The 23,843-nt window shown below is 35.2% G+C and overlaps 1 protein-coding gene across 3 annotated transcripts in view; it reads left to right on the top strand.

Moving 5' to 3' along the window:
• The window catches only part of LOC150089814 (UBX domain-containing protein 4), a 206,620-nt gene that overhangs the window by 106,249 nt on the left and 76,528 nt on the right, over positions 1 to 23,843 (top strand). For all 3 annotated transcript variants that reach the window (XM_090389660.1, XM_090389659.1, XM_090389661.1), the window contains exons 9-10: positions 6,082 to 6,251; positions 17,128 to 17,250. In XM_090389660.1, the coding sequence (XP_090245786.1) occupies positions 6,082 to 6,251; positions 17,128 to 17,250 (293 nt within the window). The remainder of the gene's footprint in view (positions 1 to 6,081; positions 6,252 to 17,127; positions 17,251 to 23,843) is intronic.

The following is a 23,843-nucleotide window of genomic DNA, read 5'->3' on the forward strand; positions in this document are numbered from 1 at the left end:
CCTGCACATCTAAAATTAACCTTTATTTATAGGAAAACTAATGTGTGCTGAAACTTTTTATGAAAGCCTCTGTGGAACGCTTTCCAGAAGTTTTTTTTTTAAATAGTCTGCAGTATTTTCCACCATTTGGCCTTCAAAGAGGCAACCAGTTCAGCTTTGTGTTTTGGGTAGTTTCTCCTTGTGCACCAGACAATTCAGTCCATCCAAGAGGCTTTGTTTATGTTTTGTTTCTTTACAGTTTAAGCATCAGTCCACTTCCATTTCACATCACAGATCACCTCACCAATCATTGACCCAGGAATCTTCAGTGCCATTGAAATATCATGTACAGCCTGTTTGTTTATGTGGCACTCTATTACCATTTCATGCTGGATGGCTGTTAATTCTGTTGATTACAGTATCTTGCATGCACAATCGTACTAATGGCTCCTTGAAGGGCTACAAGTATATTTATAGTTGTATCTGACGTGGTGCTTGGGTAGGATGTGACCAACTATTAATGTTATGCAGCGTATAATGTTTACGGTTTTCATTTTCATACTACAGTAGAGCGGCAGTTATCTGGAATAATTGATGTTAGACCTCTTCCGTGTAGCTGAATTTTCCAGATAAATAATCGAACCGAAAAATTTTCCGGATAATTTTTTCATTAAGATTAAATAAGTTTAATCTTACCTTACGATTAAATTAAATAAGATTAATTAAATTAAAAAAGATATATATAAATCAATCTCAGAAAGCAGAAACATCCATCCATGCATTTTTATGATTTTTATACAAAACAACAAAATTAGAAATATTTTAAAATGCTCTCAGTTTTTTCAACTTACCGATAACAAGCACAGACAGTCTGTGCATCCCAGTGGCATTTGCACACATAGCAATTGTAACTCGCTCTTTTCTCATCTTAAAACCTGGTGCATTTCTCTTTTAGTGGATAGGGTTTTTCCGGTAATGCTTTCCATAATAAGCCCATCTCAACAACGTTATAAACGTTTCTCTTAATTTGCCATAACTGAAGCAAACTTACTTTTCAAAGGACACCGCTGCCGATTCGTCTGCAGAAGGTTTCTTGCCTTGAATATTTAGTTCACTTATACAATGTCTTAGTTTAAAGTTTTTCAGCCAATGTGTGCTTGCCTTAATCTTTATTACCTATTAATTTTTGATTAAAATCCAATGCTTTTTCACACAACGTTGGGCCAGACACTGGTTCACCTAAACTTCGCTCTGAAGAAAACAAAAAAAAATAAAAATAAATAAAGTGAGTGCACTCTCTAAAGCGGCATTTTCAGATTTCGACATTGTCTTTTTCCTGCTAGAGCCTCCTTCTCTACCCATAATCAACACAAATTCTGTTATAGCATTGGAATCTTTCTTGATGTCGTAAATCTTTGAAGTCTTCATATTAAACTCTTTGCAGAGATTTCATAAATTTTCAACTTTACTAATTCTGTTAATAATTTCCGTTTTTTGTTGCAATATTAGAACTACGCGTTTTCATTTCATTCGCATTTTACTGTAAAATGTAAAATGTGAAAAATAATAAATCACACAGTTTCGGGCTGATATTATTCTTACTGAATCTGGAGCTAAACTAATCTGAAATTCACTCATGGTTTCAGAGAAAACCCAGTAGTCTCTGTGATATTTTTCTAAAGCACATTTCTGATGACCACATAGAATTCTAGAGGCCACAACCATAAAACAAAAACAGTTTGCAGTTTTCGGTGTTTTGGGCTTTCTGTTTGTGCATTCTGTAATGAATGGGTAGTAAACTCGATCTTTGGCTAATTAGAATCAAAATTCAATTTGAAAACGTGATCACCATACCTGGCACTTACTGTACTACCGTTAATAGAAAAAAAAAGGAGAAAAATCAGCCTTTCAAATTATTCCGGATAACCAACGTTCTATTGTATTAAATTTTGAAAGAATAACAACATAACTCGTTTTTAATTTCCTAAGTCTAGGAGTGAAATTTTTTTTCACTAATGGTAATCATAAAATTGATTTGACATGCAAAGAATGCAGAAGAGCATAAAAACAAGCTTGATATCCATATTCAGACAAATATCTCATGCTTTGAATTGTTGATTGTTGGTTGCATATTTACAGGAGAACTTGGGGAGAGAGATTATCCTCCTCAAAATGGTGTTGAAGGGGTTGGACTTGGTACAAACTTGCATGTTTATGAGTTGTAGAGGCATGTATGACGTAATCTAGTTCTCCCCTCCTAAAACTTCAAGAGGAAAGTGGGGGAGAGGCTCTCACTCTCTTCAAACTAGGAAATCAAAACACCTCATCCCCCCCCCTATTCCAATAATGCACCTTCCATTACTACTACAGCAAGGAGGAGCCCAGTAGTGGTCAAAACTACAAATCCTAACAAAAAAAAAAACAGTTTTTATAAATGGTTCTGTTCTGCAATAAAGTCAGTCAACAACAGTGCCATTCACATATCAAGAGCAATTCAAATAGACAATTAAGAATTCTACCAAAAATTCAAAGAAATAATGATTGATGTCAGCACAATCCAGGATCATAAATAACCTCACAGTAAACAGAAAAAAGTCAGAAAGAACTTACTTTGGAAGAAGAGCAGAGAATTAAAATATTCCATTTAAAGCTGACTGTTACGAATGTGGAAGCATTCCATACATTCAGAAGTACCAAAATGTAATAAAGCATTTCTTACTAGACCTGTGATCAGGTGGAAAGACTACCTGGGGGGGGAGGCTGCTTCTTAACCGGCTTGTATTTTTTTTAACCATCCCCAATAAATAAAAAAAATCTAACTGCTCATTAGTAACCAGCAAGAGAATTTACAGAATTCCACCAATTCTAGAAAGGCCTTTCGCTTCTATTCAAGATTCACTAAATTTAGCATATTCAAGACAGATCCTCACAGTTTATAAGAGACCACTATGCCAGATGGAATTAGTGTACATTTAAAAAAAAATCAATATCAGTGGGTGCTTGTTGTATTTCACTAGACATACAGTTGCATTGATCCTACAAAACTTTCAGAAACCTTCTTGAGAACCACCTGCAACAGAAATCATGCCTCATTATAATGCCATTCATACTGATGATAGATGTCAGAGGCTCATCATCATCATTGCTACTGTTCAGTAACTAAGAGCTTGAATTCACTACTGTTCATGACTTTGATAGCTTGAATTCACCTGTAGTATATATAGCAGTATCTGTACTGGACAAAGCAGTTTAATACTCAGACATACTGTGGGTCTCTTCAAAAAGGATTCAAGAACAGAAAAATTCCATGCACATGGGGAGTGGGGAAAAGGTGTCCATGGGTCATCTCTAAAGCAAGAAATTAGCTGGCTTAGAAAAATTTAGTGTAAAAGTTTAATGCCTGCTTTTTCTATATAGGATGTTATCTCATCATGTTGGTACCATATCTCATCTGTGTTGTCAGTTTCTTCAAACTGTGCCTATAACTCTTTAACTAATGTCACAGTGGAATTCTGCATTGACTGAAACTGCTTGATCACTTTCATTATTGAAAAGAAAGGACCAATAATCTTAACTTGAAACAGCAAATCACTGTTACCATTGGTAAATGAAGTGGCATTTCATGAACTTGAAAGATTATTATTAGTCCAGTAGTGATAATGTGTTCTGATCTACCCATACTGGCTCCCAGTGCAGTGCCGCACAGGCATACCCACAGTATGCCTGAGTTAATATGCATGTACAGGGAGTTTTGCATATTTGTACAGCTGTCTCTGAATACTTTTGGTCATATCATGTGGGTGCATACACACACACACGGTGTTTCATGATATGCGGGCTGTACTTTAGGATTGATCAGTACTTTAAAATGGTAAAAAAATTTAAAATGTGTCCAATTCTGAATGGTTATAGAGCTGAAGTTTTCAATGATTAAAAAAAATAAAAATTAAGCAAACTGTAACACTTTACTAGATACGTGTGCTTATTGTGATTTACTATTTTATAATTTTTATTATTTTTTATCATTGAAAACTCCAATAGCTATAGTTTTGTAACCATTCAAAATTGGCTAAATGTTTATATAAACTTTTTTATTGATTTCTGGTTCTGAATTGATCCTGAAAGTGTACTTGCATATTATATTATGAAAAATTCACACACACACACACACACACACACACACACACACACACACACACACACACACACACACACACACACACACACGTGCGCACGCACATACGTACTGGGGGGAGAGAGAGAATTCAGATTCCTGCATATATGCATAATTAAATAAAGTTTTACATGTGAGAATTTATAAAATAAAATATTGAGACATTTAGTTTAAATAAATTTACTAGGGAGCTTTGCCCCTGTTGCTTTGTTGCCAACCCCCGTGCATGCTTTTCTACATAAAATGTAGAAGTATGAAGGAGTAAGTCAAATCTTTTTTTTTATGTAAAAGACACCTGTTGAAACATACTGATCAATATCTAATCAGGAAATGACCTATGCAATTATTTACCTGTGCTTTTGTAGTGAGGAAATTCCCCGCCCACTTTTATCATGTGACCTGCATCCCTCTTCTCCCATTGGCTACCACATCACACATCATTCTCAAGGTGGAATAAATATCACTATGTAATTATTTACCCGTGTTTACCCAAGTCACTTAGGAAAAGGCCTTTTGCTTTGGGTTCCATAATGCATGAGGAATATTGTTGCATCTGAAAGGGCAGGGCTAAAATATTTACAAACTATACAAATATTTAAAATATTCACAAAATACTAAACTATTTATAAATATACAAACTATATTGAGTCCCTTCATCAGCTGACATTACAATGGAACATCAAATGATATCGGGCATGGTCATGTGTTAGACAGTGAAGCACAAGGTTGGTGAACTTTTTTTAACGTATAGAGAGATTAATCAAATCATTTAAGGGTTGCATTAAAGCAGTAGTTTTATTACACAAAAATTTTGTGATTCTATTGCCTTTGTGCTGTAGGTGTCACATTGCATGTTAATTGAAGGATTAGATGATTAATGAACTAAGGAATAATTCAAATTCAGATCCTTACAATATATAGGTTATTAATGGTAATCTTCAAATATAAGCAATTACCAATAAATGGGCCATCTCTTAAAAAAACAAATTCATCAGTATTTGGTTTTTTAAGAGATGCCCACAGAATAAAAGGATAAACAGTATCATATAAGTCGCAATTTGGCATCCAAAGTTCATAATGATATTCACACTGAAAATTTGTTGATATAGAAATTAAACTAAAAAAAAATTAAATAGAAGATTCCTGAAAATAATGTATTGTCATTAATAATGCAGTTACTATAAATTATTCAATAACAAGTTATTGAAATAAACTTCAATAGTTTCTGATTTTTTACTGAAATTTTTAGAATGAGATGTTTGCAACTGATAATTTGAGTATATACAAAAGTTGTTGAACATTTGTGGAAATTAGCCAATGTGTAAATAAACTTCAAAAGCCAAAATCATCTTGGCAGTAATATATTAATTAAGAATTACCAGTGACTGAATGATACTGTTAAAAATTGTGTCCTTAATATATTCAAATAAAATATTTCACATAGCATAGTTGGAAATTAGAAGTGATTTGATTGATAATACTCTAATCCAGAGATTTGAATTTAGACTTTTTATTTAAATAATGATCTAGGTTTATGAATTTTACTAAGTTAAGTAGAATGCCCAATTTTTGTGCCATATTTAATGTGTATTGAAAAAGGTCAAATAATATTTACAGTAAGGCAGAAAGCCTTGTCAGACTTGAAGCTTAATAGATAATCCAAACTTGAATCCATGTCTCATATCTTTTAATTCAACAACTGGAACTATATATAAATTACCCAGAACTATATATAAACTTAAGATTTTCAAGATAATATTATCATAACCTTTATTCAGAAATTTAATGTTATTATAATTTTAGTTTATTGCTGGTTCTGAGGCATTACTTAATCTAAATTTTAAAATATGTAATATTAAGTAGTGTATTTCATTTATACAGAATATTCTTTGTAATTATAAGTTCGTAAGTATCAAGTTGTTTTACAGAAAGAGAAGCAAAGTGAAATAGAGCGCAGAAAGGTTGGTAAAGAAATGTTAAGAGCCCATAAACAGAAGCAGGATAATGAACTAAAAGAATGGGCAAGAGAAAGAGCCAAAGAAAAAGAAGAAGAAAGAATAGCACGGGAACGAGTCAGGGCACAAATTGCACAAGACAGGTAACAAATTTTACTTTTAATTGTTTTAGGTCTAATTCAATTCTTAGTCTATTGAAGCGACCAGGACATTTCTGTGGGAGTTGATGGAAAAGTTTCATGTTTAACTAGGAAAGAAGCAAGTTTAAATTATGAATAGCTGCTATATTTCTTCAAAATTTTAATCCTATTCTTAAAGGAGGTTTGGCCCAATTCATTTGAGACTGATGGATCCCTGATTCATCAATTTGAAAAGAATCACAGACAATGGGGGGGGGGGTTTGTCCTCTGAATCACAGCCTTATGAAATATACTGCTTGTTTGATGTTTTGCAGATTTATCAGGAACAGGATATGGTATTGCTAAGGATGTATGTCTTTGTGTGCTGCATGTAAAAGTGTGGGATGTTGGGGCGACAACTCAGCGTTGTTATGGGCCTTTATGAGAGCTTGAAGAACAGGGGGCATGCCCTTAAGAAATTCTGCTAAGACACAATAGGAGGGAGTATATGGTGAGAGCCTTGTCAACCAATTTGGACCTTGATAGATTGTGCAGTGCTCATGGGGTAGAATTTTTCGCAGCATGGTCTGTGCTTGTTAACAGGACATACTGTTTCTACAGGGAAGGGATACACGTAAATAGAAAATAGGGTATATGAATATTTGCTGATGCTGTCTAGACAGTGTTAGTTGGGTCGGAAAACTGCTAGCTTAGGGGGGGGGGAGATTTACAGATTAATAGATTAACAATAGCCGCAGTCAGAAGTGAAAGTGATTCTTGGAATGAGCACCAGCCTGGAAAGCAATTTCCTGGGGACTTTCAGGAACTGCTGGGAGTCATCTTGAAACAAGTAAATACATCAGCTCTGTTAGGTCACTAAGATTAAGAACATCTCCATGTATATTTGCATGTACACCAATACTAGGAGTATAGTAAATAAATTTGATGAATTTGAAGTGCTAGTCAAGACATCAAAAGTGGATATTATGATATCAGAGACATGGTGTCACTCAGATATAAGGAATGCAGAATTGCAATTTGGGGAGAACAATGTGTACAGCACGGGAGGAGCAGTTATGCTGTTAGTTAAGAAACACGAAATCTAAGGAAGTGCATCCAGTTGACATTGGTGGGTAGTGCAATGTTGAGTCAGTTTGGTGTGTCATAAGCACTGGGAAAGCAAAAATTAGAGTCGTGTGTGTGTGTGTGTGTGTGTGTGTGTGTGTGTGTGTGTGTGTGTGTGTGTGTGTGTGTGTGTGTGTGTGTGTGTGTGTGTGTGTGTGTGTGTGTGTGTGTGTGTGTTATAGGCCTAATGACTCTGATGAGTACAACGAAGAACTGTACAAAGAAATCGAGTGGGCCAGTAAATCAGAATGCCTTACAATAGGGGATTTTAACTTCCCAGATATTGACTGGAACTTGTGGATTGGTTACTTGCATATTAGCAAGACTTTTCTATAGCACCATGTTCGAGAGGCAACCAGAGGTCGCCTCGATTATGCAGATAAAGTGGCAGTGATCACAGTGTACTAATGTGAGATTCAAGGGTAAAAGGGAAGGGTTATTGCTTTAGTAAAGGTGACTATGGTGATTTCAGAAAGTTTTCAAATTCTGTTCACTGGGATCAGTGGATGATGTTACCAACAGCAAATTCTAAATGGGAAGCATTCAAGGAATTAATCTTGAAAGTTACTTGGCTTTTCATACTAACTAAAAAATGCAGTTCAAGGTTTAGTCCTAAATGGATGTAAGATGAACTAATGATACTCATGGCAGAGAATAAAAATGCATGGGTTGTGTATAAATTATCAGGCATCACAGACGTCTATGGTAGATACTGTAATCAAGTAACAAAGGCATGCAAAGACAGATTAGGATAAACCTTTGTCAAAAGATGCAGATATAAACAGCAAAGACTTCTTTCTTATGTAGACTCTAGAAGGAAGGGGATGAATCAGATTTTTCCACTTGATATCGATGGTTCGACGGATGATGATCCTGCTCAGGTAGCTGAAAAACTGAGTATTTTGCATCTACGTTCACACATGAGGAATTATGTAAGAAAGTGGAGGCCAGAAGTTGAACACACTCTAACAGGGAGCTAAATGATTTTGTAATAACTGAGAGCAAAGTAGAAGAGAAATTGTTGAAACAAAAAGGAACCTTGGGTGTATGGGATCTATCCAGTTATATTAAAGGAAGGCAGCAAAGGAAGTAAGCAAACTCTTAGCCATAATTATGAGAGCGTCCTTTGATTCATCTGAGGTCCCACAGACTGGAGATGTGCAAATGTATCCCAATTCTCAAAGGGGTATCAAAGAGTGGCACAAGTAGTAATAGTAGTAGTAGTGGCATGTGATGCAAGAAAGCAACTGTATGAGCTTATGCAGCATCAGCCAAAAAATAAAAATAAAAAAAATAATAAAATAAAAAAATAAAAAATAAAATAAAAAATCACACCATTCCCTCCAAATGCCTGTACAGTTCCTCCTTAAATTTATTTAACCTGTCAACTTTCACAACGACAGATGGAAGTTTGTTCCAGCAATTAACCACCCGCTGGCTAAAGGCAAATTTCCGCACATCTATTCTACATCTGTCTTTTCTTAATTTGAATTTATGCCCCCTTAGGTTCATAATCTGAACAAGTGGAAGGATCCCATCAGAATTCAGCGTGCTCAACCCATTCAAGGCCTTATATACCTCAATCAGATCACCGCGCAGGTGCCTAGTCTCCAGCCCTGCAATTTGCAGAACTTAAGCCTCTCTTGGTAAGAGGATCCCTTCATTCCCCTTACCAATCTTGTTGCCCTTCTCTGTACACGCTCAAGTAAATCTACATCCTTCCTAAAATGAGGCCTCCAGACCTGTACGCAGTACTCAAGGCGTGGCCTGACCATTGCATTATACAGAGGGACAATCACCTCCTTCTCCCTGCTAGCAAAATTCCTATATATCATTGACAAAACCCCATGACCTGCCCTGGCAGCCAGTCTGCATTGCTCAGAAAACTTCATATCTGACTGCACAATTACTCCCAGGTCTTTTTCATTTTCTACCACCCTAAGTGTAGTACCACACAGTTGGTACGTTTCTCTGGAGTTACTTCTACCCATATGCAGTACTTTGCATTTGTCAAGGTTAAACTTCAGTTAAACTTCAGATCCTGTTGCAGTAGCACACTGCCATTACTGTCATTAACAACATTGCCAACCTTTGTATGATCTGCAAACTTCGACATTAAGCCTGATATACCTTAATCAAGGCCTCCGTAGCCGAGTGGTCAGGGGCGGGAGTGCAGTAGCATACGCTCTTTGAATAGACCGGGGTTCAAGCCCCTGACTGCTGAATACGGTCAATCTGCCAACCCGCACTGGACCAGCGTGGCAGATTATGGTCCATTTCCCTCAGCATGAATAGTTGAGGAGGCTTCCATCCTGCAGTGGGTTGATAATGGCTGCACTTTACCTTTTACCTTCATCAATATCATTGATAAATATACAAAACAACAGTGGACCTAACACCGAACCCTGTGGGACTCCACTAATAACATTAGTCCATGAAGAGCAGCACCCATTGATTACCACCCTCTGTCTTCTCCCATTTAACCATCCTTTTATCCATTGTAGCAACTTACCCTTAATACCATTCTGCTCCAATTTGTACAATAGTCTTCCATGCGCAACAGTGTCAAAAGCTTTCCTGAAATCCAGATATATGATATCAAATTATTTTTTGCATCCAGTTCCTTTGTAACCACATCATAATATCTTATCAAATTTGTCAGACAAGACTTTCCCTTAACAAACCCATGCTGTGTCTGAATTATTGCTGCAGTCTTGTCTAGATGATCCTGCAATGCATCTTTAACCAGTGACTCCATTATTTTACCCGGAACAGAAGTTAAACTAACTGGTCTGTAATTACTCGTGTCACCCTTTGATCCCCCTTTGTGAATTGGGGATACATTTGCACATCTCCAGTCCGTGGGGACCTCCTCTGAAACCAAGGATGCTCTCATAATTATGGCTAACGGTTTGCTTAGTTGCTTTGCCGCCTCCTTTAATATAACTGGATAGATCCCATCCACCTCAGGTGCTTTTCTTATGTTTAACTTCAACGATTTCTCCTCCACTTTGCTTTCAGTTATTACAAAATCATTAAGTATCCTGCTACAATTTGATAACCTTCTGCCATTTTCAAACCTTAATAATTCCTCATGCGTGAATGTAGATGCAAAATACTCATTCAGTTTGTTTTCTATCTGAGCAGGATCATCAACAGTGGAACCATCAATGTCAAGTGGACCAATCACATTCATCCTCTTCCTTTTAGAGTTTATAAGTAAAGAAATCCTTGCTGGTTTTCTTAGCATCTTTTGCCAAGGATTTCTCGTAATCTGCCTTCGCCTGCTTAACCTCCTTTGTGACCTGATTACAGACTAGCTTATATCTGCCATAGGCTTCTGAGTCACTTGATAATTTATATGCTTCCCATGCATTTTTCTTCCCTGTTACGAGTCTCATTAGTTCATTAGATAACCATTTAGGCCTAAACCTTGAACAATATTTCTTAATAGGTATGAAACTTTTAGTAGCATCCACGATTAATTCCTTGAATGCTTCCCACTTAGAATTTACTGGTGGTAACATCGTCAGTTGATCCCACTGTACAGAATTTAAAAACTGTCGGAGACCACTGTACTCACCTTTACGGAAGCAAAAACCCTTTCCTTTACCCCTGATGGTAATTAAATCTTTAAGTAAATCCCACATCAGTACACTGTGATCACTTCCACCTAGTGGTTCCTTTATCTGCAAATTCTTAATACACGAATGATCACTGCTGATAACCAGATCAAGAGTATTACTTTCTCTGGTTGCCTCTCGAACATGCTGCTGCAGAAAACAATCATCCAATAAATCCACAAAAGTCTGACTAGTGTGTGAGTGACCAACCCACAAGTTCCAGTCAATATCTGGGAAGTTAAAATCCCCATTATAAGACATTTCGATTTACTAGCCCACTGTATTTCTCTGTACAATTGTTCATTGTACTCATTCGAGTCATTAGGCCTATAACACACTCCTACTCTTATTTTTGCTTTCGCAGTGCTTATGTCACACCAAACTGACTCAACAGTGCACTCTTCATCTATATCAACTGGAGGCACTTCTTTTGATTTTATGTTTTTCTTAATTAACAGCATACCACCTCCTCCCTTTCTATCCTGTCTATCCTTTCTGTACACATTGTACTCCCCAAATTCGAGTTCTGCATTCCTTATATCTGTGTGACACCACGTCTCTACTATCCCAACAATATCCGCCTTTGATGTCTTGACCAACACTTCAAATTCATCAAATTTATTTACTATACTTCTAGCATTGGTATACATGCTCCTACTCCTGAAAGTAATTTCAGACCTGTTAGTTTAAATTCTGTTCCCAGGAAAACAGTGGAGGCACCTGTTAAAGAAGCAAAGCAGGATCGTCTAGACAAGAATATAGTTATAGTTCAGACAAAGCATGGATTTGTTAAAGGGAAATCTTGTCTGACCAATTTGATTGGACACTATGATATGGTCACAAAGGAACTGGATGCAAAAAATAATTTTTATGACATACACTTGGATTTCAGGAAAGCTTTTGATACTGTTGTACATGAAAGACTGCTGTACAAACTGGAGCAGTATGGCTTTGAGGGCAAGTTGCTACAATGGATAAAAGGATGGTTGAGTGGGAGAAGACAGAGTGGTCAAATGGACACTGCTCTTCGTGGGCTAATGTTATTTGTGGATTTCCCCAGGGTTTGGTGTTGGGTCCATTGTTGTTTTCTGTATTTATCAATATATTGATGAAGCTATGTCAGGCTTAATGTCCAAGTTTGCAGATGATTCAAAGATTGACAGGATTGTTAATGACAGTATGCTACTGAAACAGGATCTAGAAAAGTTGAGCAGATGAGCTGAGAAGTGGGAACTGAAGTTTAACATTGATAAGTGTAAAGTACTGTATATGAGTAGTAGTAACCCCAGAGTAACATAACAACTGTGCAGTACTACCTACACTCATGGTAGTGGAGAATGAAAAAGACTTGGGCATAATTGTCAAAAAAACAGTCAAATATGGTTTTCTGAGTGATGCAGACAGGCTGCTAGAGCAACTTAAATCCTTCCTGAAATACGGCCTCCATACCTGTATGCAATACTCAAGGAGGTGATTATCCCATTGTATAAGGTAATGGTCAGCCCACACCTTGAGTACTGTGTACAGGTCTGGAGGTCTCATTTTAGGAAGTATGTAGAGCTGCTGGAATGAGTACAGAGAAGGGTAACGAGATTGGTGAGGGGAACAAAGGAGTGCTCTTACCAAGAAAGGTTTAAGTTCTGCAAATTGCAGCATCTGGCGACTAGGCACCTGTAAGATGATATGATTAAAGTGCATAAGGGTTTGAATGGTTTGAGCAAGCTCAGTTGGCGCACTATGGCCATAGTTGCCGATGCGCCTAATAAATCCCCAAACAAACAAACAAACAAACAAACAAACAGCAAGCTCAGTGTGATGGGATTCTGCCTCTTGCCTAGATTGCATACTTGAAGGGGCATAAATTCAAATTAAGGAAAGACAGTTGCAGAATGGATATGTGGAAATTTGCCTTTAGCCAGCACACAGCCGACCGGGCTAGCCGGGTGGGTAAAGTGCCTGCCTGGCAACCCAAAGGTCGCGGGTTTGATTCCCGCCTCGGGCTTGGATCAAAGTACTGCAAAAACCTTGGGAGGTGCATTATGGCCACAGAAGCCTATGCGCCAACAACTACCAAAAAAAAAAAAAAAAAAAAAGCCAGCACATGGTTAATTGTTGGAACAAATTTCCATCTGTCATAGTGGAAATTGATAGCACAAATAAGTTGAAGGAAGAACAGTACAAATGTTCTGAGAGAATTGATAGGTGAAATGGGATGTTTTTTTTTTTATTTTTTTTATGAGCTTGCTTTCTTGAATCATATGTCACTACTACTTATGCTAATTGTTTATCATTTGCAGAAAAGGTATGTGGAATATTTGATAGCTTAAATATAAAATTATTTTTTGTTTTTAAAAATGTTTACTAGAATAACATGGACCCAGCATCCCTTTCCACTTCACTGTTACAAGGTTCATTATCACTTAATGTATTTACTTTGTATTAACCCCAGGGGCTCACATTTGGTGGTATGGGCTTGGCACACCTAGGGTCCTGAGCTTGATAGCATTCTTCTCTCTTTCTTGGTGATTCCCTTCTACTTCTGACTCTCTCTCTCTCTCTCTAACTCTCAGAGTAACTCAGAAATTTTTTTTGGCTGGTGCTGCATAAGCCTCAGGCTTCCTTGCACCATATGGCTAATAATAATAATACACTGTCCTACCAAAAGTCATTGGGCACTTGTAATTATGAAAACATGTATTTATTCAAAGAAAATAATGTATGTGTCCACTTTTGTAATGACTATTTCAGGGTGTTGTGGAAGACTTTTTACTATTTTTGATAGAAATTTCATCTAAGAAAGACATCAGACTTCTTGAAAGAGTCCACAGTATGGGTATTGAGCCTTCTGAAAGAATACCCATGCGAGAAAAGACAATATCTGATAGGTATTTCGTTAGAAGGGATAGTGACATGAATTCAAATTGTTAGGAAAGAATTTAATATAAGACTGTAGGAAGTTTTCTTTTAGCCACTGAGTTGGTAATAACTGGAATAAGTTATTTCTATGGCTAGTTGCATTTGACAGCATGGGGAAATTTGAAGGTCAGCACCTCTGTGAGGAGGAAAACAGTTTTTTTTTTTTTTGGGAGGGGAGGTACTGCTGTAGCAGTAGTAGCATTGGCTTTCTCTACTCCAGGTGGCTAATATTCTTGCAACCTCCATAAGAATAGGAGTGGGAATTTATTTTAACACTCTGTGATTCTACCAATAATATTTGAGTTTTGCCAGCAGAAACAAACAGATTATTATTTATCTCTTTATATAAGTTGCATCTTGAGATTTCCAAACCTGTAATACAGTTTTGGAGGCCTGATTTCAGGAAAGATGTAGATATGTTGAAATGAGTGCAGAGAAGAACAAGAAGATTATTCAGGGGCCCTAATGGTTACCCTTATTAAATGCAACACCATCAAACACTTTAATCCTGTAAATTGCAATGTCCGTAAGCTATTCACCTGTGAGAACTAATTAAAGTGCTTAAGGAACACTAATTATTTCTAATTAAAGTTAAAAATTAGTTCTAAATAAGAATTAAAGTGTTTTTTTCCAACAATTCTCTTTCAGCAAGAGAATTATTGGAACAAAACTGAAACAATGGAACAAAACTTCCACCTGGAGTTGTGAAAGTGAATAGCTTGAATTAGTTTACGAAAGGATCAAACAAATTATTTGGGTTTAATTTATTTCCCCTATGTCATATGACTTATTCTAAAGATGCCCTTATCCTTAATTTTCTCAACCCTTTTAAAGATTTAAGGCCTTGTTCTCTGTCTTTCTGGTAGAGAAAGAAGTTTCATGGATTAATTATTCTCAAGGAACCCTGAGTTCTTCTGTAATACAGTAAAACCATGTTAATTCAAACTTCAGTATTTCAAAATTTGGCATACTTGGACATTTTAATATACACTAAAGGAAACAGAACGCTATGAAAGAGTGATTTTAATTTGAACAAAGTAGGTGATAATGTTAGGAAGGATTATAGGAATGAATTATTTATGAACAAATTCTACAGTTGGAATACCATTTTTTTTTTACATAAAAAAATATAAATTTTTTTAAAGTTTTTGATTAAAATGTATTATTATTGTATTCCTAGAATAATGCTGAGATCTCAAATTGCCCTGCACGTCCAACTGATAGAATTTGAAAGATGTAGATCTGTTGGAATGGGTGCAGAGAAGGACAACTTATAAAAACAAGAAAAGCTTAAAATTACAATATTACTTTTTTTAATCAAATTTTCAATTTTTTAGCCTTTGTGCTAGGGTTTGTCTGTCTGAATGTAATACTTGGTTCACATCTGGTGAGTATGGGCTTGTCACTGAGCTGGATATCATCATTCTTCTCTTTCTTGTTGATTCCCTTCTACTTCTGACTCTTGTTCACTCACTCACTCACTCACTCACTCACACACACACACACACACACACACACACACACACACACACACACACACACACACACACACACACACACACAGGGTAACTCAGAATTTTTTTTTTTTTGGCTGGTGCAGCAAAAGCCTCAGGCTTCCTTGCACCATATGGCTAATAATAACAACAACAAAAAACATATATTTCAGAATCATCACCAAGGAAAGGTGCTTTAGCATATAAAAGAAGACACCAACTTTTGAGTTGAACAGAAGATTGTTGCAAAGTACAGATACATTTTTAAAGATTTATTTCCTCTTTATCTTTAAAACCCATTTAATTATGCCTCCTTTTGAAAAAAGCAAAATGGCTTGCCTCTACTCTTCTAAAACAGCAAAAATTTGATGTGCAACTTGCTGTCTTTTTTAAGATCTGGACTATACTTTTAAACACTGGGCAGAAAATCTTTCTAATTGGTTTAGAACATACATTAACTTCATAAAATAAAATGAAAACAAGCACACCTAAGCATTTGTTTCTCATAACTTTCCTTAAAAAATCATGTCACAAATAAACCAGGCCAGCAACTACATAATCCTGGAAAAATAAACACCTTTGGTTTAAAACATGCAATTAAACTCAAAATTGCAATACGGACCTAACTTTCAAAGCTACTGATTTTTTTACCAAAGTTTTTTTGTATCAGTTCAAGCATTACAAATCTGTCTGCATTTTCTTGGCATTTTTTTTTTTTTTTTTGGCTGATGCTTCATAAGCTCATACACTTGCTTTCTTGCATCACATGCTACTACTGCTACTATTCTCATTCAGCATTCTCTCCCTGCATTTATTTCTAAAACAAAAACGTGGTAAACAGCTGTTAGGCACTTTAAAACTACCAAGTGATGCTGCATCTTATATGTTGTGTAGCTAGCTTCTATCAGCCCATTTTTGCTTTCATTCATTGAAATGGATGTAATGGTAGAACAAACAAATTAATCCTGTCTTTTTTTGTTTCATTTATGTCATTATAAATGTTATTACATAATTCAACACAATGCATAGCTAAGGGTAAATATTTAACTTATAATTTCAGTAATAATTATTCTATTTTTCTTCTTTATTTTTTTATTTCAAATTGTTTGTAGCAAGTGACTAGTATCATCATCAGTATTTACAAGCGTCATCCTTTTTTGTGATGATGTTTACAAGCAAATTGTTTACATCATCAATTTCAGCCTATCCTTAATTTTAAATTTTTTTAACTTTTAAACTCATAAAAATCTTTTTAAGCTAATTTTAAAATAAGTAAAATATAAATTTATGTAGAGGTTTCTACAACATGAAATAAATAGGTAGAGGAAGCGATGGAGGTGACATTGCTTACACTCAGTTTTTTTATTTTTTAACGTTTATACATTATCTTGGTTCTCTTCTTCAGTTTGTCAATATACACATTCATTGGCACTTCAGAAGTATCTGATTTACATATTACTGTGTATATCAACAACTCATCCCAAAATCACTTCAGAAATATACTTTTTTTCCATGTCTTATTTATGCATCTGTTTATTCTTCATTCAAAATTTCAGCTTTCTGTGATCAACTACTTTGAGTCAACACACCTCAAAACCTTAGTGACATGTGCTGTTATAACCAGCCTGTTTATTTCTCCCCTTCCCTCAAGAATTGTCTCTACTGACTTTGTAACTTATCTGCATTATTGACTTAATATGCTACTTTAACTGTCAGATTTTTGACTATGATTTCTAACTGCAGGGCAGAAAGGGCAGCAAAATATCATAAACAAAAGGCTGATGAAGAGTTACAAGAACAAAAAGCTGCAGAGCAAAAAAGGAAAGCAGAACAAGAAAAAGCAGCAATAGAAGCTGCTCAGAGAAGGTATGTGTGTGTGTGTATGCACGCACGCACGCACGCGTGTGTGTGTGTGTGTGTGTGTGTGTGTGTGTGTGTGTGTGTGTGTGTGTGTGTGTGTGTGTGTGTGTGTGTGTGTAAAAAACCATCAATTTTATTTTGAAAATATATAGTTGATAATTAACCAAGTTAGAAGAAATACAGGAATACCTCGCACAGTGTGGTTAATGCATTGGAAAAAAAAAACTACCGCACTGACTGAATTAGCACTAAACGAGGAATAGTTTCAATGGGAAAAATAATGGTATGTGAGTATCATAAGGATTTTTTTATATTAGAAATAATTATGCATGATTAGTTAGAAAAAATAATAAATACAAATAGTGATGAGGTAGACTAAGAAAAGAAATTAATTGATAACAATTGCAGTCTCAGATAATAAACTTCACTATAGCGAATCCTGTACTGATTGAAGCTGCACTGTGCAAGGTATTGCTGTACACTTATTATTATTTATTTTTTTTAACTAATAAAAGTTGATTGTTTATACATGATAATCTCATTATGTTGAAACATATGAATGTAAAAAAAAATTAATATGGAATAAATCGGTTTTCATTATCTGCATCACCCTGTGTTTAATGTAAATACCTATCGTCATATAAATCCTGCAATTTCCCCTCATTCACTTCTGAGCTTCATTGAGGTTTCTGCTTGGTTTTTAAGACAATTTTGATTGGAATTGAAAGCTTTTCTTCCATTGCTGACTTTCCAGAACATATAGCTAATTTCTCAATGTGATTATGAGAAAATTAAGAATAATGAGAATTGAGGAAGCTAACATTTGTGCATAAACGTAATAAAGTTGCTGCATTTCTTTTATGTGGAATTAATATATTTATCAGTGTCTTTAACACCCACTTTTACCCAATCATGTGGATTGAGTTTTACAGAATATAGTAGGGCATGGACAACTTAACTTTGTTTAATTAAAAATATTGATAGGATTTCAATACTGATCTTGGTAATTATGACGTAGCTATATGTATTTCCATTTTCTATTCCATTTCAGTTTTTAACTATCAACATTTAAAAAAAAAACTGCTTTAATTTCTAGTTTCCTAACATAAATTAATTTTAATAAATGAAGATGTAATGAAAATGAATCTTTTACAATATAACTGTAAAAATAAGTAAATAAATAAATATACAGTCTGTCCCCAATATGCGTAAGAGGTATGTTCCAGGGCTTCTTACGTAAGTTGATTTTTACATAATTCGGGAATGGCTAATAAAATATTGCTACTGTATCCCTGATATGTCAGAATTACAAAAACTACATAATATCCTCAGAAGAATGAAGAAAAATAATTATATGCCATAACAATTAAAAACTATCTGGGAACAGTGGTGAATTAACCGGAATGGCACATAAGAAAAGTTATTGAACTGTAAAAACATGTATTTCATACACTGTGTAGGCTTTATAAGGGCTGCTAAGGGAATCAAAACCAAAGTGTATGTATTTAAGAAAATTGGACTAAACCACACAGTGAATCAGTGTATACACTTCAGGTGTGATGAACTGAAGGAACCTTAAAACGAGCCTGAAGCATTAATTACAGGGTGTTGTAGGCCGAGTAGAGATCAGGGAGATAGTACATGATATGAACTGTTCGATCTTCATCTGTTTCGTATGCTTTTTTTCTCTTCATATATTCATGATAAGCAATCTTGAACTTTTCTTTCTATTTTCAAGGAATGTTCAGTGTTTTCATCCATTTCATCAAACAGAGACCTTCCTGAATTTTACGAAACGCTTCTGGTTGCTCCGGTTCCTCAACAGATTCTGCTCTCCCTTCCTCCTCAACTATTTGTGCATTCAACTGAGCTAAGTCTTCTGTTGTTAAATCTTCACCTCGTTCATCTGCAACTCATCTACATCTTCGTTCTCCAGAACCAGCTGCAACTCCTGGGCTAAGTTTACAATTTATTTGGTAACAGAAGACATCAGCTCATCTTTGTTGAAGCTTTCGTTATCAAGCTCGGAATATTTTAGAAGATTTTTCCAAACTCCGCTCATACAAGTTGTTGTCACATCATTCCAGGCTCTTGGAATGTTGCGTATTCCATCAAGGATGTTAAACGGATAGAGTGTAATTCTCCAAAGAAATAGTCAATGGGACAGTCCATGTGGCTTAAAAGTTGTGGGGGTTTCTCTGAAGTGCTTCCAACGTAGTTCACCTGTCTCAAACATGTGTCGAATATTTCTTCAGAATTTTTAAAGCAGAAAATGAAATTTATTTACCTAGATGCTAGTTATGCTGCAGGTTATTATCCAACGTAGTTTGTATGGGAACAAAAATAAAAACTTATACTTATTGTTCCTTCATTCGACTTCACTCTTAAAAATTATACAGAAAGTATCTTTACGATTTTACCAAAAAAATTTACATAAGTCTGAATTTATGTTACTCGGGCTTATGTAAGTCGCAGACTAACTGTACAGCAACTCCCCAATGTACGTAAGGGTTGCGGTCTGCGGAACACTGCATAAGTCGAATTTTATATAAGTCGGAATTTCCCTAAATGCTTATGCAGCACTCGCAACTATGCACACTGAATTTGATTGAAGAAAAAAGACATGTTCAACGAACGTGTAAATAGAATTATTTATTCAATTTTTTTATCTCATGCACAGGAAAAATTACAAAAAGAGATAGGAGACAGGCATAACGTCAGCAAGTTTTATCTTTCAAGCATCACTGCCAGAATTAACTCTAAAGCTGATGAGCACGCCGCTGCAGAAGTTGAGGGCTGTGAAGGTTTAGAAGGGTTTTTCCAACACATCACAAAATTTCTCTGCAGCTCCAGAATCTGCACTGGCGACTTCACCGCATACAGTACTTTAATGTTTTGGAAACCAGCACGATGCTTGAACCTATTAAACCACCTGTTGCTTGCCATGAACCTGGCTTGGGGTTTGCCATACTTATCCTTAATATCTTCATAAATACTTCTTGCTTTTGCTTGAATGGCCATTGGACTCAGGGGCGCTTGCTTCTGAATCTGATTTTCCATCCATATTATTAATAGCTTTTCCATCTTCGATATAGCACCTGAACTCTGTTTTGTGATCATTGTTGATCCTTTAACATGTTCTTATAGATGCACTGTCCCTTAAAATAGTACTCACTGTTGAAGCAGTGAGACCTAATTCCGTGCAATAGATGACAAAATTTGTCCTGCTTCATACTTAATTATCTTCATTTCTAAATCAATTTTGTTTTGTTTCCTAGCACTGCCAGCACTTGCACTTTCCATTGGTCCCTTCACTGTTGTAATAAGTAAATAGAAATGAATCGAAGATTCTGAAAATTTGTTTTTTTTATATGATTGAAGATTTCAGTGAAGGGGAACACATTTCAGTATAATACTATAACATAAAAATCCAAAGAATTCCAGTTATCGGTATTATTGCAAATGCAATAAGATTGAGTTTCGTACCCAATCTTATTGCATTTGCAATACCCAAGCTTGTACCCATTTATAATAGATTGCTCTAACAGAAAAGCCCAATAAACTGGAAAGTGCGAATTGTTTTTATTGTTCTATGGTAGTGACCTCCAGAAATGTGTTTTAGAAAAATATCACAAAGGCATTCAAAATTGATTCTTATAACGGAACATATAATAATGAAGAAAGTGTAGTACAATTTATTTCCATTATAAAAATGACCTTTTAGAGTGTTATATAGCGAAAATTTTAACTTCTAAGGTCTTGGAACAAATTACCAAAAAAAAAAAAAAAAACGTTATTGCAGTGGTTTTCAACCTGGGTGCAGCAACAACATTCTAGGGGTACCATGTATGTAATTTTGGATTAAGTTACTTAAACTTATTATTATATATTTTTTAAATTTATATATTTATTTCATTATAAAAAGGTGTAGTGATCTATAATTGATGTTTATTTAGTACCGCTATATAAAGAATGAAATTATTATATAAGTATATTTAATTTGCATTATGAATTTTAATTTTGTTTATAATTATATTATTATAATAACTATCATATAACATTTTTTTTAATATCTCTCACACACACACACACACACACACACACAGAATCAGATTATTAAATGGTCGAAAACCAGTGTGTTAAGTATTTCTTTTGGCCTGGGGTGCTGTGGGAAAAATTACTGGGACACTAAGAGCGCTGTGAACCAAGAAACTTTGGGAATCTCTGTGTTATTGGGTTCACATTACGATATTTTCACACTGCCTCCATTTATTCTTATGGGATGCAAAATACATTTCCACAATTTTTTTAAGTTTGCCCCGGCCGGCAAAAACTTACATAAAGTCGAGTATTACGTAAGCTGGGGAGTTCATATATATATATATATATATATATAACTAAAAATAAATTTAAAATAAAAACTAATGTCAGTTGCATGGCAAAACTGTATAGCAGAAATAATAAATTAAACAAAATAATTAAATCAGCAGGAAAGGTAACAAGACTAAAAATTATAGTAGAAACTATCATAAAAATCAATTAGATTTTAGTGCCAATTACATAAAAATTTAACTGCGCTCTCCTACTACGGTAACAAGTCCAAATTACGTGAAATATCACAAATAGAGTCGTAAACTAACTACAATAAAATAAATTCAAATTAACAAAAGTAGACTGCCCATATCGACAGAGGACCACAAGGCCAATAATGGTCAGGGAATCGCTGCATTTCAATCGTTAGACAAATCGCCACAACGGCAAACTGATCAAGGGATCGATGAAACATCTGATCCCCAGATCGAACCGCCAATGCAGAGGATTTGAATAACAGTGGTCCTCATGCAGCAAAAAATAAAATATGCAATAGACTAGCACTCCAGAGCAAAGCCACACCACTAACACAATGTAAGTTTGACCAGTAAAGAACTGTACTGCCATCTATAGTTCTTTATCAGTCTATATAATCTGGTTAAACTTACATTGTGTCAGTGGTGTGACTTTGCTCTGGAGTGCTAGTCTGTTGTATATTTTATTTTTTGCTGCATGAGGACCACCGTTATTCAAATTCTCTGCATTGGTATTGTTCCATCCGGGGATTAGATGTTGGCTTGATCCCTCGATTGGTTCGCTGTTGCGGCGATTTGTCTAATGATTGAAATGCAGTGATTCCCCGACCATTATTGGCCTTGTGATTGGTCCTCTGTTGATATGGGGCATAAATAATGGTCAGTCTATTTTTGTTAATTTGGATTTGGCACCCTACTAGGAAGGTGCCGTTAAATTTTTATGTAATTGGCACTAAAATTTAACTGATTTTTATGATTATTAATTGGATTTTCTAAATTATTTTGGAGAGTTTCTACTACAATTTTTAGTCTTGTTACCTTCTCTGTTGATTTAATTATTTTGTTTAATTTATTATTTTTGTTCTACAGTTTTGCCATGCTACTGGCATTAGTTTTTATTTGAAATCTACTTTTAGTTACATTTTAGGCATCATGTAGAGGAATATGCATTTTTCTGCCTCTGATGTTTGATCTTTTACTAACGTTTTGATCTAATGATCTTTTACTAACGTTTTCAACTATTTTCTTTCACTACCTTTTATCAACTATTCATTATTCAAATATATACAGGGTGTTTCAAAAATGGTCAATAATTTAAAGGTGAAAAGTACAAACTATAATAAGCAAAAAAGACCCAGTGCACGTCGGGCCGCAGATGAACCGTTTTCGAGATAATATACATTTTCTCTTAAGTTTCGCCACTGACTATGCGAGCACTAGTTTAGCAAAAAGCTGTGAATCCTTTGCTAAGGGTGGTTTTATTAAATATAAGATAATACATTTTTAATTTTTGGTTTCAGCACCACAGGATTTTATAGATGTTACAGGATGTTCTTTCTAAACACCCTTTCCTCAACATCAGGTGTATGCTTCTGGGCCTACCTGCTCGTACTCCATGTGTGAAGCGCCCATGTTCTCTAAGGTGATTTGTACCCTGATGAATGTGCGCCTGTTGGGCTGCCTTTGGCAGGGAAATGCTTCTTGGTACAAACGTTTCCGAGAAAACAGTAGTCTCTGTGATATTTTTCTAAAGGACATTTCTGAAGGTCACAAAGAATTCTAGAGGTCACAATCATAAAACAATAAAAACGATTTGCAGTTTTTGATTTATTAGGCTTTTTGTTTGTACAATCTGTTATAAACAGGTAGTAAACGCGATCTTTCACTTGTTATAATCAAAATTCAATTTGCAAACAGTTTTGAAAATTTAATTTTGCAAAAATTCAATTTGCAAAACTGTTTGCAAATTGAATTTTGTAGTACAGTAAAATTCAATTTGTAGTACAGTAAGCTCCAGTTATAGTGTCACCACTATAACTGGAGCTTACTGTACTACTGTTAATAAAAAAAAAAAAAAAAAAAATCAGCTTTTCAAATTATTCCAGATAACTGACTTTGATTAAATTGATTAAAGATAATTGATCTTTTTGTAGGTGAACGGGTGATAGCTGTTATAATGTAGAAGCATACCGGTGTTTGTAGGTTTTTGATAGATGTTAAATTGGATTTTATTCGAGTCCCGAGTAAGCATGA

This window comes from Mastigoproctus giganteus, chromosome 2, assembly GCF_048544385.1.
Source record: "Mastigoproctus giganteus isolate SK-2022 chromosome 2, ASM4854438v1, whole genome shotgun sequence".
Lineage (NCBI taxonomy): Eukaryota > Metazoa > Arthropoda > Arachnida > Uropygi > Thelyphonidae > Mastigoproctus > Mastigoproctus giganteus.